At 44.6% G+C, this 18,023-nt stretch overlaps 1 protein-coding gene across 2 annotated transcripts in view; it reads left to right on the forward strand.

Annotated features, from left to right (window-relative positions):
- tsnare1 (T-SNARE Domain Containing 1) overlaps nucleotides 1-18,023 on the forward strand; it is a 776,868-nt gene that overhangs the window by 501,869 nt on the left and 256,976 nt on the right. For both annotated transcript variants that reach the window (XM_055633878.1, XM_055633879.1), the window contains one exon: nucleotides 14,709-14,799. In XM_055633878.1, the coding sequence (XP_055489853.1) occupies nucleotides 14,709-14,799 (91 nt within the window). The remainder of the gene's footprint in view (nucleotides 1-14,708; nucleotides 14,800-18,023) is intronic.

Below are 18,023 nucleotides of genomic sequence, written 5' to 3' on the forward strand. Positions count from 1 at the left end.
TAGCTTCAGGTCGAAACTTACCGCTGGAGGAGCAGCACGCCTGCCAGCTAGTCGCGGCGCCATGCGTAGATGTAATGACGCGCATGCGGCTGACGGCCTTCTTCACGTAGTCACTCACGTGACTCCGAAGTAAATTGAGGGTAGAAGCAATAGGTAGCAAGGTGAAAAGTAAAAGTGGCAGGCAGACAATCCATGGCAAAAATCAAAAAGGGCTACTTTTCAACATAATTGTATAAGGGGTAAGAGTGTTGTAAAAACAAGCCTGAAGACTTTATGTCCCAATGCAAGGAGCATTTGTAAAACGGTGGATGAGTTGAATGTGCAGATAGCTATTAATGAATATGATATAGTTGGGATCACGGAGACATAGCTCCAGGGTGACCAAGGCTGGGAGCTGAACATCCAGGGATATTCAATATTCAGGAGGGATAGACAGAAAGGAAAAGGAGGTGGGGTAGCGTTGCTGGTTAGAGAGGAGATTAACGCAATAGAAAGGAAGAAATTAGCTTGGAGGATGTGGAATCGATATGGATAGAGCTGCTAAACACTAAGGGGCAGAAAAGGATAGTGGGAGTTGTGTACAGGCCACCTAAAAGTAGTAGTGGAATTGGGGATGGCATCAAACAGGAAATTAGAAATGCGTGCAACAAAGGTAAAACAGTTATAATGGGTGGCTTCAATCTACATGTAGATTGGGTGAATCAAATTGGCAGGGGTGCTGAGGAGGAGGATTTATTGGAATGTATGCGGGATAGTTTTCTAAACCAACATGGAGAGGAACCAACGAGAGAGCAGGCTGTTCTAGACTGGGTATTGAGTAATGAGGAAGGGTTAGTTGGCAGTCTTGTGTGTGGCCCCTTGGGCAAGAGTGACCATAATATGGTTGAGTTCTTCATTAGGATGGAGAGTGACATAGTTAATTCAGAAACATGGGTTCTGAACTTAAAGAAAGATAGCTTTGAGGGTATGAGATGTGAATTGACCAAGATAGGTTGGCAATTGATTCTTAAAGGGTTGACAGTAGATATGCAATGGAAGGCATTTAAATACCGCATGGATGAACTACAACAATTGTTCATCCCTGTTTGGCAAACAAATAAACCAGGGAAGGTAGTGCATCCGTGCATAACAAGGGAAATCAGGGATAATATCAAAACAAAAGATGAAGCATACAAATTAACCAGAAAAAGCAGCCTACCAGAGGACTGGGAGAAATTCAGAGGTCAGCAGAGAAGGAAAAAGGGCTTAATTAGGAAAGGGAAAATAGATTATGAAGGAAAACTGGCAGGAACATAAAAAACTGACTGCAAAAGCTTTTATAGATATGGGAAGAGAAAAAGATTAATTAAGACAAATGTAGGTCCCTTGCAGTCAGAAACAGGTGAATTGATCATGGGGAACAAGGACCTGGCAGACCAATTGAATAACTACTTTGGTTCTGTCTTCACTAAGGAAGACATAAATAATCTGCCAGAAATAGCAGGGAACCGGGGGTCAAATGAGATGGAGGAACTGAGTAAAATCCAGGTTAGTCGGGAAGTGGTGTTAGATAAATTGAATGGATTAAAGGCCGATAAATCCCCAGGGCCAGATAGGCTGCATTCAGATTCAGATTCAATTTTAATTGTCATTGTCAGTGTACAGTACAGAGACATCGAAATGCATTTAGCATCTCCCTGGAAGAGCGACATAGCAAATGATTTGAATAAATAATAATAAGTGTCCGGGGGGGGGTGGTGATTGGCAGTCACCGAGGTACGTTGTTGAGTAGAGTGACAGCCGCTGTGAAGAAGCTGTTCCTCGACCTGCTGGTTCGGCAACGGAGAGACCTGTAGCGCCTCCCGGATGGTAGGAGGGTAAACAGTCCATGGTTGGGGTGAGAGCAGTCCTTGGCGATGCTGAGCGCCCTCCGCAGACAACGCTTGCTTTGGACAGACTCAATGGAGGGGAGCGAGGAACCGGTGATGCGTTGGGAAATTTTCACCACCCTCTGCAATGCTTTCCGGTCGGAGACAGAGCAGTTGCCATACCATACTGTGATGCAGTTGGTAAGGATGCTCTCGATGGTGCAGCGGTAGAAATTCACCAGGATCTGAGGAGACAGATGGACCTTCTTCAGTCTCCTCAGGAAGAAGAGACGCTGGTGAGCCTTCTTGATCAGAGTTGAGGTATTGCGGGTCCAAGAGAGGTCATCGGAGATGTTGACTCCCAGGAACCTGAAGCTAGAAACACGTTCCACCTCCGTCCCGTTAATGTGGATGGGGGTGTGCGTGCCGCCTCTGGACTTCCTGAAGTCTACAATGAGCTTCTTGGTCTTCTTGGAGTTAAGGGCCAGGTTGTTGTCAGCGCACCATGCTGCTAAGTGCTGGACCTCCTCCCTGTAGGCCAACTCATCGTTGTTGCTGATGAGGCCAATCACCGTTGTATCATCTGCATACTTGATGATGGTGTTAGTACCATGTACAGGTGTACAGTCATAGGTGAAGAGGGAGTAGAGGAGAGGGCTCAGCACACAGCCCTGTGAAACGCCGGTGTTCAGGGTGAGGGTTGAAGAGGTGTGCTTGTTTAACCTAACAGACTGGGGTCTGTTGGTTAGAAAGTCCAGTTTCCAGTTGCAGAGGGAGGGGTCGATGCTCAGGTTACCGAGTTCGGTGATCAGTTTTGATGGTATAATGGTGTTGAATGCTGAGCTGTAATCGATGAACAGCATTCTTACGTATGTGTCTCTGTTGTCGAGGTGGGAGAGGGCGGAGTGAAGTGCCGTGGAGATGGCATCCTCCGTACTCCTGTTCTTGCGGTAGGCAAACTGATAGGGATCCAGTGTGGGGGGTAGGCAGCTTTTGAGGTGTGCCAGGACCAGCCTCTCGAAGCACTTGGTGATGATGGGGGTAAGTGCAACTGGACGGAAGTCGTTGAGGCTTGCCGCAATGGAGTGTTTTGGCACTGGCACGATGGAGGTGGTTTTAAGGCAAGTGGGGACAACTGCTTGGGCAAGTGACAGGTTGAAGATGTCAGTCCAGACGTCTGTCAGCTGCGCAGCACAGGCCCTGAGCACGCGCCCGGGGATGCCGTCAGGGCCAGCAGCTTTACGTGCATTAGTCCTACTCAGTGCCACGTATATGTCGTAGGGGGTGAGTGTGAGGGGTTGGTGATCGGCAGGTAGCACATCCTTGATGGCTGTCTCTAGATTGTCCCTGTCGAAGCGGCCATAGAAGTGGTTAAGCTCCTCAAGGAAGGAGGCGTCGCTGGATGTGGGGGTGATGTTGGAGGGTCTGTAGTCCGTGATGGCCTGGATGCCTTGCCACATGCGTCGGGGGTCGGAGTTGTTGTTGAAGTGCTCCTCAATCCTGAGTTTATGGCAGTGCTTGGCCTTCCTGATGCCCCTCTTCAGGTTAGCCCTGGATGAACTGTAGGCTCGAGAGTGGTCCCAGAGTGCTTAAGGAAGTAGCCCCAGAAATAGTGGATGCATTAGCGATAATTTTTCAAAACTCTTTAGATTCTGGAGTAGTTCCTGAGGATTGGAGGGTAGCTAATGTAACCCCACTTTTTAAAAAAGGGAGGGAGAGAGAAAACAGGGAATTACAGACCAGTTAGTCTAAAATCAGTAGTGGGGAAAATGCTAGTCAGTTATTAAAGATGGGATAGGAGCAAATTTGGAAAGTGATGAAATCATTGGACAAAGTCAGCATGGATTTATGAAAGGTAAATCATGACTGACGAATCTTATAGAATTTTTCAAGGATAAGGGAGAACCAGCGGATGTGTTATATCTGGACTTTCAGAAGGCTTTTGACAAGGCCCCACTTAATAGATTAGTATGCAAACTTAAAGCACACGGTGTTGGGTGTTCAGTATTGATGTGGATAGAAAACTGGCTGGCAGACAGGAAGCAAAGAGTAGGAGTAAACGAGTCCTTTTCAGAATGACAGGCAGTGACTAGTGGGGTACCGCAAGGCTCAGTGCTGGGACCCCAGCTATTTACAATATAAATGATTTGGATGAGGGAATTGAATGCAACATCTCCAAGTTTATGGATGACACAAAGCTGGAGGGCAGTGTTAGCTGTGAAGAGGATGCTAGGAGGCTGCAAGGTGACTTGGATAGGTTGGGTGAGTGGACAAATGCATGGCAGATGCAGTATAATGTGGATAAATGTGAGGTTATCCACTCTGGTTGCAAGAACAGGAAAGTCGACTATTATCTGAATGGTGGCCGATTAAGAAAAGGGGAAATGCAACAAGACCTGGGTGTCATTGTACACCAGTCATTGAAAGTAGGCATGCAGGTGCAGCAGGCAGTGAAGAAAGCGAATGGTCTGTTAGCATTCATAGCAAAAGGATTTGAGTATATGAGCGGAGAGGTTCTACTGCAGTTGTACAGGGCCTTGTTGAGACCACACCTGGAGTATTGCGTACAGTTTCGTAGGACTTTCATATGAAGAAAGACTGGATAGACTCGGCTTGTACTCGCTAGAATTTAGAAGATTGAGGGGGTATCTTATAGAAGCTTACAAAATTCTTCAGGGGTTGGAAAGGCTAGATGCAGGAAGGCTCTTCCCGATGTTGGGGAATCCAGGACAAGGGGTCACAGTTTAAGCATAAGGTAGAAGTATTTTAGGACCGAGATGAGATCATTTTTTTTCACACAGAGAGTGGTGAATCTGTGGAATTTTCTTCCACACAAAGTAGTTGAGGCCAGTTAATTTGCTATATTTAAGAGTGAGTTAGATGCAGCCCTTGAGGCTAAAGGGATCAGGGGGTATGGAGAGAAGGCAGGTACAGGATACTGAGTTGGATGATCAGCCATGATCATATTGAATGGTGGTGCAGGCTCGAAGGGCCGAATGGCATAATCCTGCACCTATTTTATATGTTTCTATAATTACCATTTTATAATTTTAGTCAGGGTAGGGAGTGCTACCTTGCCTACCCTCATGGCACATGCCTGCCATGTACCTCTCCAAAGGTGTTTTAAATATTGTTATACATTTTCGACTCCTGTCATTTAAAGGCATTTCATGGCACAATAGTGCATTATCAGCTGCCAAACAGGAGATGTACCCACCCTTTCTCATTAAAGCCACTGCTCAACTATGCGGTGAGGCAAAGATGCATAACAATTTTGGACATGATACCACTGAGTTTACAAGTCCTGGGCTCCAACACCATTGTAGACAGCCAAAACATCATTCAACCTTGTAATAGGAAGGTACTAGCATATGCTAGTTTATACCAAAAACATCACCTCTCTTTTTATCCGGAGATGCTGCCTGACCAGCTGGGTTACTCTAGCACTTTGTGTTAATCCTTCAACCTTGTTATTTCAGATTAGTGAGAAAACTTGTGGTGGCATACAATCAATATTGATGCTCTTAACTCAGTTGAAATTTATTAATCTAATTGACCCAGTACCTGCAGCAATTTGGAAGTGGTTTGAAAAAAAAATAAAACAGGCAGATTTTTTTGGGTGGGTTGCAATTTATAGAGGACTAGACCAAGCAGGACCCGTTCCGTCCCGTCCCCTCAACGCCCGGTTCCAGGGGGGTGAGGGGTGTGTGGGCGGCGTCGTCGTCACACACACACTAACCATCCTCCACACGCACGCACTAACCACTCCTCTTGATATCGGAGAGGCAGTGTGAGAGGGAGGGGAGAGGGGGGAGTAGAAGGAGAGGGGACGGGAGAGAGGGGGGGAGAAGGAGAGGGGGGGGGGAGGGGGGGAGGAGAGGGGGGGCGAGTTGGGAAGGGGGGAGGGGGGGGGGAGAGGGGGGGGGGGGATGGGGAGGGGGGGGACGAGGAAGGAGAGGGGGAGGGGGGAAAGGGGAGGGGAAGGGGGAAGAGGGGAGGAGATGGGGGAGATAGTCTTTTAAAGAACAATAAATGCATCGTTAATGTATTAAAATTTTCGAAGTTAATTCAAAACAATGAAGTTCAATCGGACTCTTAGCATTAAAGATGCGGAAAGGGCCTGTCCCACTTGGGCGACTTTTCAGCAGACTGCCTGCGACCTTCAAGCTCGAGGCACTCACCTGAAAAACCGCGAACTTGAACAGCGCCCGTCAGAGCGGAACACACACACACACAAACACATCGCAAAGGCTACCTCGACTACCTACAACAACACGGCGACCCCACTACCACTGCACCTACAACTACAAAAGTATCGATTTTCTCCATGGCGACCAATTTTTGTTGAAAACATGTTGAAAAATTAGCTGCGACCATACTCAGGCCGTGACTAGTTCCCAGAATGCGGGAACTCCTCTCGACCATGAAGGAGACTCACCAGAGACCACCAGAGAGCATGTGGCGACCATATGGCAATCATGAGGTGAGCATAGTGTCTCCTGCACTTGCCTAAAAAGTCGCCTAAGTGGGAGAGGCCCTTAAGTCAGAATGAAGCTTCGTTCTTCAAAGTGAGAATGACAGTTTGGAAGGTAGAAATAACTGCTGGAGAACATGAACATGACCATTTGCAATGTTCACGAAATGTGATCCGGAGAGCTCAGGAGAGTTTGGGAATGCTCTGGTGAAGACGGGGGAGCTTGTTAGAGCTTGGGGGTGGTCCGAGGAGCTCGGGGGTGCTCGTTGGAGCTCGGGAGGAGGGAGGGGTGGGTGGGTGGAGGGAGGGGTTGGGGGAGCGATGTCACTCGCACCGCGAGCAAGACGGCAGGCAAGCAGAGCCATTGTGATGTCATCAGCGAAAGACAGTGGTTTTCAAATTCTTGAACAGTGGTTTTGTCAGATTTCAGAACATTTTCATTAATGACTCGTGAAAAAAAGCATTACATTTTCAGATGAGGCAATTTCAGAGTCCACGGGATAAATCTCTACCGGAATATGTAAAAATTATTTCCCGTTACAGCGTCATTTTTTCACATCCAAGATCGGAGTTTTATAAGTTATAAGGATAGAGAATACAATCTAGAAAGCATTGAAATAGTAGATGCAATAAAGTGCAAGCTAAAGTATGATAATCTGAACTACAAAAGGAATAGTAGCCAGGAAATCCTCAAAGGGTTAGTCAGCATCTGTGGAGGAAGGAATGCATATAACGGGTTGTTGCAGCAACAAGGAATCAGTTGGATGAATTCAGCAGATAGAGTAGCTTTTGAGGAGGGAAATAAACTGTCAATGTTTCAGGTCAAGTTCCTGCATTGGTACTAAGAGCAGAGAAGGAAGATAGCTGATAGTAGAGGTTGAGTGATGAGACAGAGGGTATTGTTTGATTGTTGGAAAGAAGCAGGGTTGAAAAAAAGATAGACAGATCACGCCAGGTAGGGGAGAGAGATAGGTAAATTTGGCGACAGTGGAAGACTGAAGGATGGGTCAGGTGGAGACAAGTGAGGGAAGGAGAAAGTGAATTAGTGAGGGCTGCTGGAAGGTGATTATAAAGAACGTGGCACGGTGACACAGCGGTAGAGTTGCTGCCTTACAGCGCCAGAGACCCGGGTTCAATCCTGACTATGGGTGCTGTCTGCACGGAGTTTGTATGTTTTTCCCGTAACCATGTGAGTTTATTCCAGGTGCTCCGATTTCCTCTCAAAACGTGCAGGTTTGTAAGTTAATTGGTTTTGATAAAAAATTGTAAATTGTCTCTAGTATGTAGAGTGGTGAGACTGGGGATACTGCTGGTGTACATGGATCGCTGGTCGATGCAGAGTCGGTGGGCCGAAGCGCTTGTTTCTGGGGTGTATCTATAAACTAAACTAAAGTAAATAAACGTTACCAGTGCTGGAATCTGAAAGGGTCTTGACCCGAAGTGTCACCTATTCCTTTTCTTCAGAGATGTTGTCTGACCCGCTGTTACTCCAGCTTTTTGCATCTTTCTTAAGTAAAGAAGGTGATCTGCTCAAAGAGTGATTGGGTGTAGTTAGAGTAGGCAAACATCCTTCCGATATCCTGACTTGTCTAACTGTATCAGTCATCCATTTGAGATACTGGCTCAGTTTGTTTTTCCACCCTTTTTTCATTTGTTTTCAACTACCGGGAATAGCACCCTGCTCTGCATTTCCCTGCTCCTGCATGGCTGAAGACGGCTCCTAACCCAACCCGTGACCTATCAATGTTCTTCAGAGGTGCTGCCTGACCTACTGAGTTATTCCAGCACTTTCTCTCTTCTTATATACACCAGTATTTACAGTTCCTTGCTTCTTCTTCCTACTGTGCTCTCCATAATATTTGGGACAAAGGCCCATCATTTATTTATTTGCCTCTGTACTCCACAATTTGAGATTTGTAATAGAAAAAAAATCACATGTGGTTAAAGCGCACATTGTCAGATTTTATTAAAGGCCATTTTTGTACACTTTCATTTCACCATGTTTGGGACACATGGCTGCACAGGTGTTTGTAATTGCTTAGGTGTGTTTAGTTGCCTCCTTAATGTAGGTACAAGAGAGCTCTCTGCATCTAGCCTGTCCATCATCGTTGGAAATGTTTATTGCTGTTTATCAACATGAGGAACAAAGTTGTGCCACTGAAAGTCAAAGAAGCTATTATGAGACTGAGAAACAAGAATAAAGCTGTTAGTGACATCAGCCAAACCTTAGGCTTACCAAAATCAACTGTTTGGAACATAATTAAGAAGAAAGAGAGCACTGATGAGATTACTAATCGCAAAGGGACTGGCAGGCTAAGGAAGACCTCCACAGCTGATGTCAGCAGAATTCTCTCTATAATAAAGAAAAATCCCAAACACCTGTCCAACAGATCAGAAACACTCTTCAGGAGTCAGGTGTGGATTTGTCAATGACCAGTGTCTGCAGAAGACTTCAGGAACAGAAATACAGAGGCTACACTGCAAGATTCAAACCACTGGTTAGTCGCATAAATCGGATGGGCAAGTTACAGTTTGCCAGGAAGTACTTAAAATAGCAACCATAGTTCTCGAAAAAGTTCTTGTGGACAGATGAGCCCACAAGAACTCATCTCTCCACAAGAAGATTAACATATCTGTGTGATGGCAAGAGCAAAGTATGGGGGAGAGAATGAACTGCCCAAGATCCAAATCATTTCACCTCATTTGTAAAACACGGTGGTGGGGGTGTTATGGCCTGAGCATGTATGGTTGCTGAAGGGACTGGCTCACTTATGTTCATTGATGATACAACTGCTGATGGTACAATTAATTCTGAAGTGTATAGACACATCCTATCTAAAGTGGCAGATTATTATATAATTCAAGGGATTACTCCCTCTAGCCTCTAGGAGAAGACATGGGGTAGGGAGATAGTGTCGTTTTACACACGGGAGGTCTTTACGACACATTCAAAGTCGTCGAAAGGTAAATCTTCCCAAGCACAGTCTCTTGATTAATAGTTTCTTTATAGTCGAAGTAAAACAGTAAGATATTGATCCAATCTCCTTCTTGTTAGGTACATCTTAGTGTTACTCGTAGTCAAATTCGTGCATGGTCAAAATCCAGCATGTTAGAAATCTTCTCTCCATGTTAGAAAGTTAGTCGAAAGATATGCCTTCCCACCATGCTTCCTACGAACTAACTAAAAAACTACGCTAGCAGCAAATATGCAAATATGCCTCCCACGTAATAAATCCTACCCACATAATTCCAGGCAGACAAAATTTAAAGGCAAATGCCATGATTTATGACAGACAAAATTAAGCCAAATGGCCACTACATTCAGGCCCCTAATTGTTCTGAGTATATAACAAGGCAATTACTAATAGACATCAAAAAAGTAGCTATGAAACAATTCTTTCATCTTCATCTTCTAGAAACATAGAAAATAGGTGCAGGAGTAGGCCATTCGGCCCTTCGACCCTGCACCACCATTCAATATGATCATGGCTGATTATCCAACTCAGTATCCTGTACCTGCTTTCTCTCCATACCCCCTGATCCCTTTAGCCACAAAGGCCACATCTAACTCCCTCTTAAACATAGCCAATGAACTGGCCTCAACTACATTAGTGGCAGAGAATTCCAGAGATTCACCACTCTCTGTGTAAAAAATGTTTTTCTCATCTCAGTCCTAAAAGATTTCCCCTTTAGCCTTAAGCTGTGACCTCTTGTTCTGGACTTCCCCAACATCGGGAACAATCTTCCTGCATCTAGCCTGTCCAACCACTTAAGAATGTTGTAAATTTCTGTAAGATCCCCCCTCAATCTTCTAAATTCTAGCGAGTACAAGCCAAGTCTATCCAGTCTTTCTTCATATGAAAGTTCTGACATCCCAGGAATCAGTCTGGTGAATCTTCTCTATACTCCCTCTATGGCAAGAATGTCCTTCCTCAGATTAGGAGACCAAAACTGTACGCAATACTCCAGGTGTGGTCTCACCAAGACCCCGTACAACTGCAGTAGAACCTCCCTGCTCCTATACTCAAATCCTTTTGCTATGAATGCGAACATACCATTCGCTTTCTTCACTGCCTGCAACACCTGTATGCCTACTTTCAATGACCATGGCGCCCAGGTCTCGTTGCATCTCCCATTTTCCTAATCAGCCACCATTCAGATAGTCTACTTAGCAAGCATAACTTAGCTATTGGTCTTCTTAAAATATTGTTTATAATTTGAAGTCATACCGTGCACACCAAAGCCTCAACATCAGGCATGATACCCAGTATATAGTCCAAACACAGAAGCCCAAAGTTTTGACAGCATGAAACTTCTTCCTCCATGTCCGATCAATTCATGAATGTGCGGTAACAATAATGTTGAAGTGTGAAAATCCTTCGAGAGATTAATAGGATTTTTAGCAATAACTGTGATGTTTTGTTTAATTTCCGGACCATTTGCAGAGATGTCACATCCCAGCTCAAGTTTTGGCCATTCTCTGTCTGGCTTATAGAGAAACTGTGTCCCATTGATCTATCTCTTATTGCTTAAGAAGCGGTCTGCTGTCAGTCCACTGGAAGCTTCATCCGCAGGATTTTCTTCTGTGTTAACATATTTCCATTGTGAATCATTAGTAGCTCCCAATACAAAAGAGATTCTGTTTGCTACAAATGTCAAGAAACGTTTATTCTCATTGTTGAAGTATTTAAGCACTGTAGTACTATCGGTCCAGAAGATAGATTCTTCCAGTTGAAGCTGTAGTTCCTTTTGCAACAATATGTCAACTTTAACAGCTAAAACTGCGGCAGTAAGTTCCATTCTGGGAATTGCCATTTGTTTCAACGGTGCCACTCTGGCCTTTCCCAATAAGAATGCAACATTACCTCCTTTGTTATCATTTTCCAGTCTTAGATATGAAACAATACCGTAGCCACTTTCATTGGCATCTGAGCAACTGAGCACCTCTGATCTTATCAAAGCTTGTTGGCTTCATGCACCTTTCCACCTTGAATTCTGAGATCTTGTTGAGATCTGGTAACCATTCTGTCCATCGGTGAGAGGAAGTTTGTGTTATGGGCTTGTCCCACTGCAGGGACCTAATTTGAGAGTTTAGAAAGGTTTGCGCTCGACTCAAACTCGCAGCAATGTTGACACATGGTCCTAGGAGGTCACTGTTACTCTCCTTCATGCTCGAGGGAAGTTCCCGCATACACGCAGCCTCAGTTTGGTCAAGGAAAAAGTTTCAGCATGCTGAAACATTTTCCGCGAGTACATATTGGTCGGCATGGTTCTTTTGAACTTGTAGAGCAGTGCCCTGCAGTGCCCCCCCCCCCCCCCCCCCCCCAACCTCGCTCTCTAAAAGACTTACCGTACACTGTGCCAGGCGTCGTTTACCTTCCTGATCATCGCGGGTGTGAATTTGAGACAGCGCTCCCCCGCTTCCTCTAGCCCACACATTTGCGTGTGTGTGTGTGTGTCAGACACACTCTCACGCTCTATCTCTATCTCTATCTCCCACATAAACACATTCACTGTGATCACCCCTCAGGCATATTAACAAAAACCCACGTACGCAAAATGCTCACCCATCGGGCACACACACACACACACACACTCAGCCGGCTACCTATCTGCTGATCTCTGCAGGGCTGGCGAGTGAGAGAGAGGGGGGGAGAGAGAGAAAGGGGAGGGGGAGGAGGAGGGGGGGGGGGGACAAAGATGGGGGGGGGGGGGGGGGGGGGGGGAGAGAGAGGGGGGGGAGGTGGGGGGGGAGAGAGGGGGGGGGGGGGGAGAGGGGAGGGGGAGAAGGAGGGGGGGGGAGAGGGGGGGGGGGGGAGAAGGGGGGGAGGGGGGGGAGGGGAAGAGGAGGGGGGGAGGGGGGGAAGAGGGGGGGGGGGGAGAAGGGGGGGGAGAGGAGAGGGGGAGGGAGAGGGGGGGGAGGAAGCCCCCTAGCCGTGCTGGCACGCGTCGTCAGAGACCCCGGTCAAAGGGTCCGGTTCAGTGAGGCGCCCCGGATCAGGAGCTGTTCACGGGTCACCCTTGCGGGGGGAGGAGAGGCCGCTACACACTGAACCTGGCTGACCCTGCCGCCAACTGTATCCACCCCCACCCCCTCGCTCCACCCCACTGCTCTCTACCACCCCACATAACTTGCCTTTGCAACACAGGAGCAGTGGCATGGTGGTGCAGCGGTAGAGTCAGTGTGTCACAGTGACAGTGACCCGGGTGCCATCCTGACTACGGGTGCTGTCTGTACAGAGTTTGTACCTGCGTGGGTTTTCTTCGGGTGCTCTGGTTTTCTCCCACACTCTACGTTTGCAGATTAATTGTATTTGTCCCGAGTGTGTGTTGGATAGTGCTATTGCGTACGAGCATCACTTTGAGGGGCCAAATGTTTCTGCATTGTATCTCTAAAGCTGCGCTACCACAGAACCCACTAAATAGCCCACCGCACGGAACGTGTTAAGAGCCTGCTGCGGGCGGGTCGGATGTGGCGGCGGGCCATCGTTTGGAGACCCCTGCTTTAGCAGTATGTTTGGAATCATTGTCTTGCTGCAGAATGAACCGCCGGCCAATGAGTTTTAAGGCATTTGCTTGAACATGAGCAGATAGGATGTGTCTCTGCACTTCAGAATTCATTATTCTACTACCATCAGCAGTTATATCATCAATGAAGATGAGTGAGTCATTACTTTCAGCAGCCATACATGCCCAGGCCATAACACCACCACCACCGTGTTTCTCAGATGAGGTGTTATGCTTCGGATCTTGGGCAGTTCCTTCTCTCCTCCATATTTTGCTCCTGCCATCACTCTGATATAAGTTAATCTTCGCATCTGTCCACAAGATCTTTTTCCAGAAATGTGGTTGCTCTTTTAAGAACATCTTGGCAAACTGTAAGCTGGCCATCCTATATTTGTGGCTAAACAGAGGTTTGCATCTTGCAGTGCAGTCTCTGTATTTCTGTTTATGAAATGTTCTGCGGACAGTGGTCATTTACAAATCCACACCTGACTTCTGAAGAGTGTTTCTGATTTGTCGGACAGGTGTTTGGGTTATTTTCTTTATTATAGAGAGAACTCTTCTGTCATCAGTTGTGGAGGTTTTCCTTGGCCTGCCAGTCCCTTTGCAATTAGTAAGCTCACCAGTGTTGTCTTTCTTCTTAATGATGTTCCAAACAGTTGATTTTGGTAAGCCTAAGGTTTGGCTGATGTCTCTAACAGTTTTATTCTTGTTTCTCAGTCTCATAATGGGTTCTTTGACTTTCATTGGCACAACTTTGATCCTCATGTTGATAAACAGCAATAAAAGTTTCCAAAGGTGATGGAAATACTAGAGGAAAGGTTCAGTGCTGAGAGCTCTCATGTCTGTATTAAGGAGGCAATTAAACACACCTGAAGCCATGTGTCACAAACATTATGGTGCCCTGAAATGGACAGGGACTATGTATAAACACAGCTGTAATTTCTACATGGTGAAAGCAAAATGTATAAAAGTATCCTTTAATAAAATCTGACAATGTGCACTTTAACCACGTTATTGTTTTAAATTTCAAATCTCAAATTGTGGAGTACAGAGGCAAATAAATAAATTATGAGTCTTTGTCCCAAACATTTTGGAGGGCACCGTACATTGTATCAGTGGAAAATACATCTCATTGGGGAATCTCAAGCCGTGAGTTGTTGTTATAATTCTTTCATATTTGGATAGGAAAACACCCCTTGAACCAGTAAGGAGGTCTCTTGTTAATTGGGATAAGATAATTTTGCACAGAAGTAAATTCAGAATGGCCAACTGTATCCTGAGAAACAAAAAAAACTCACATTTTCCCTCAATGTTTATTCATAAAGGAAGATAGTGTGGGAAGAAATATTCAATGGCGGAGAAAAGAAACCAATGGTTGTTTTTGCTCTTCAAATCACTAAACAGTTTTTCTGCAAAGGAATTAGGTTCCTTACAATTTAGTATTGCTCTGGTGACTTAAGCTGTTATGCATCCCTGTTCAAAAATGAACAAAGATAACATTCGTATGTGCGAGACAGTTCAAAGCTTTATTTGTTCTTTTGAAAAGCATTTTACTGTTTAAGCACATATTTATGATGTTGAGTAATCCTGCTCTGTTTCCTGGTGTGGCAAATCGAGTTTTTTTTGCACAAAACCAGAATCATTCAAACAGTTTGACGAATTATTGCAGCTAAAACAAAATTCAAATGGCTTAAATATCATCTTTACATCATACATTAGTAAGAACACATTGACATTTTCCAATAATATAAGATTATTTCCAGTAATCTCTGATGATTACATTCTAATCGTTGTTCCTTCCACAGTTATTTCAGCTGTTTTATTTCAAACATAGTCTTTATTTTATTTATTGTTTCTTCCTCCTTTCTGTTTTGCCAAAGGCACACAACTCAGCAGGAGACAAATAAAACCATCGGCTCCTCGACAAAGTATATCAAGCAGCTTTCGGAAATAGTTCGTGGATCATCCAGGGTAAGAGCCAGCTGAAATGTAAGAATAACTTCAGATATTATGCAAATGAAACCAGAAACCAAAATATAATTGCCAGAAAATTAAAACCAGCAAGATTTGCAGCCAGAATATAATTACTTTTCGCCTTGGCTGTTATCCATTTTTAACTAATGCAGTCATTGCATTTTTGCATCCTGAATTATTAATCAATTTTAAATGCAAGTTTTATTAATCCATCAATATTGAAAGCCCATTTAATATGTAAATCCCACTTCTTTTTTGAGGCAGGTTTGCCAGAGCTCTTGTGCAGTAATTTTTAAATGCTTTAAAGGTGACAATTTTTGTCTAAGCTTCCTCATCTGTTGCACTTGTGAGTGAACTGAGTATCGGATTCATGGAAAGGAGCACAGAATTGTGGCTTTCGATTAACAAGGCTATCAACACAAGAGGAATATTTGACATTTAGCCAATGGAATGTGGACCCTCCTCTTGATTATAAATGGTCGCTGAACAAAATCTGCTAAAATGGATTTCAGAATAATGGAATGCAACTTGATAAAAATGAAATCTGACCATTGCATTGGCCTGAGGTGGCTGGAAACTTTTGACAAAGTAATGATGTATTAGCAGGCCACATCATTATCAATATCACATAGGTTCAAGAAATGTAGAGCATGAATGATGCAATAGACTGGTAGACTGTTGTTTCTGAAATTTGTTAGAATACTTATCACCTTCCAGCCCTTTCCCTCCCCCACCTTTCCCCTGGTAACATAAGGACTTGTCCACATTGATAACATTCAACTGTCATTGCTTGATCAATGGTGATTTGCCTGTTTCCTGGACATGCTTTGCCATTAATCAGCCTCCTTAGATAATAGACAATAGGTGCAGGTGTAGGCCATTTGGCCCTTCAAGCCTACACCACCATTCAATGCGATTATGGCTGATCATCTGCAATCAGTACCCCGTTCCTGCCTTCCCCCATATCCCCTGACTCCGCTATCTTTAAGATCTCTATATAACTTTCTCTTGAAAGCATCCAGAGAACCGGCCTCCACCGCCTTCTGAGGCAGAGAATTCCACAGACTCACAACTCTGTGTGTGAAAAAGTTTTTCATTATCTCCGTTCTAAATGGCTTACCCCTTATTCTTAAACTGTGGCCCCTGGTTCTGGACTCCCCCAACATCGGGAACATGTTTCCTGCCTCTAGCGTAATAATCTTATATGTTTCAATAAGATCCCCTCTAGTCCTTCTAAATTCCAGAGTATACAAGCCCAGCCGCTCTATCAACATATGACAGTCACGCCATCCCGGGAATTAACCTGGTGAACCTACGCTGCACTCCCTCAATAGCAAGAATAGACTGGAGCATTATTATAGATACTATCTTGATCCAAACAATGAGTTACCAATTGTTCTCTCAGCGCTATGGCTGGCACCATCTTGTCCTTTTCAGGTCAGGATCTTCCAGTTCCTCAGCATTTCATCTGCTAAGTCAATGATAAACCTTTCTGTCATGTCTCTGTTGTGCAATGTCTATTTCATCTGGGACAGAGCGTAGAATATTCCACAATTGACACATAACCTGCTGTCCAACCTTCTCCACTCCTCCACCCAACGAAACCATGCACCATTGGCTTGGCACCATATGTATTAAGCTATTGGAGATTTCTTGATGAGACTTTACACTATCTTGTTCTTGACTGTTTTTCTTAACTGGCTGTTGCGACAAAATACATCCAATTTCCTGTTGATCAAAATTTACCTTTGCTTCTTGTTTGCAAAGTCAGGACAGACCTTTTTTATGGATGTCTAAATCTGCCTCTATGCTGTTAGTTGTCGTGGTCAAGCATTCCTATCAAGTAAGCTCCCAATGTATGAAAGGTATATCCTTTGCAGAAGTGACGGTGAACTAAATATAGATGCCATCTTGTTTTCAGTGCCAAGTAGAACCACGGAGATGAGAATTAGGATGAACAATGATCCTAAAATGTATATAATAATATTTTTTGGACATACAGCTCACATTGCTCTTGTTACCTGACCTCAATCTGGGCAAAATATGTCTATTCTCAACTTTTCAAGATTTGTTATATGAGCCATTGACTGAGCAGTTTATGAGACCAATGATTCATCACCAATGATTCAGTCCAGCTAAGCTCCCATTAGCAGAAACAAAGAACTGCAGATGCTGGTATATACCAAAGATAGACAGAGTGCTGGAGTAACTCAGCGGGTCAGGCAGCATCTCTGGAGAAAAAGGATGGGTAATGGTTTGGGTCGGGAGGCCCCAAGAACGATCCCATCCCGAAATGTCACCCATCCTTTTTCTCCAGATATGCTGCCTGATCTGCTGAGTTACTCCAACACTTTGCGACTCTCTTTATTCCCATTAGTAGATGGTTCAAGGACCAGGGGGCAGAGTTTTTTTTAATATTTTTGACAAAAGGTATGTGGAGAGGAATTATTTCTGCCAGTGCCTTCAAAAGGAAAATTGAATAGACACGAAGGAGTACTGAGGGCAATAGGAAAAAAAGACAGAGCAATTGGACTGATGGCTTATTTCTCTATTTGGAACCAGCATTGACAAGATGAAGCATATCATGTCCTCCTGTTTTGTAATCATTTAATAATTCTCTAATCTTGCAATGTTTGTAACTTTTTCAGAGACAGACGTTTTCATGTAAGAGTTAAAACCTTCAGTTAATAATACTGAATGATAAACATGTCATTTCCGTAACATGGCTTTAAATTCCCAATGGTTATAGTGTCACAGAGAAAAAGAGAATGGAAACATGCCCTATGGCAGACATTCAATCGCCCATTTATATGAATCTTGCACTATTCCCGATTTATTCTCCCCAGATTCCTATCAACTCCCTCCTGATTCTACCTATCATCCACACATGCGTGGTAATTTACACTGGACAATTAATCTATGGGATGTGGGAGGAAACCAGAGCACCAGGGGGAAACCTAGGCACCACTGAGAGAACATGCAAACTCCACACAGACAGCACCCGGAGTCAGGAATGACCTCTGAATCCTGGCATGCTAATGCAGAGGTTCAATGAGCTGCGTCACCGTGCTGCTCCGTGATCTCATTAAGGGATGGAAAATTACTGTCCAATGACACTATACACAAGTAGACTATTATCTGAATGGTGGCCGATTAGGAAAAGGGGAGATGCAACGAGACCTGGGTGTCATGGTACACCAGTCATTGAAAGTAGGCATGCA

This window comes from Leucoraja erinacea, chromosome 4 (assembly GCF_028641065.1).
Source record: "Leucoraja erinacea ecotype New England chromosome 4, Leri_hhj_1, whole genome shotgun sequence".
NCBI classification, from domain to species: Eukaryota; Metazoa; Chordata; class Chondrichthyes; order Rajiformes; family Rajidae; genus Leucoraja; species Leucoraja erinaceus.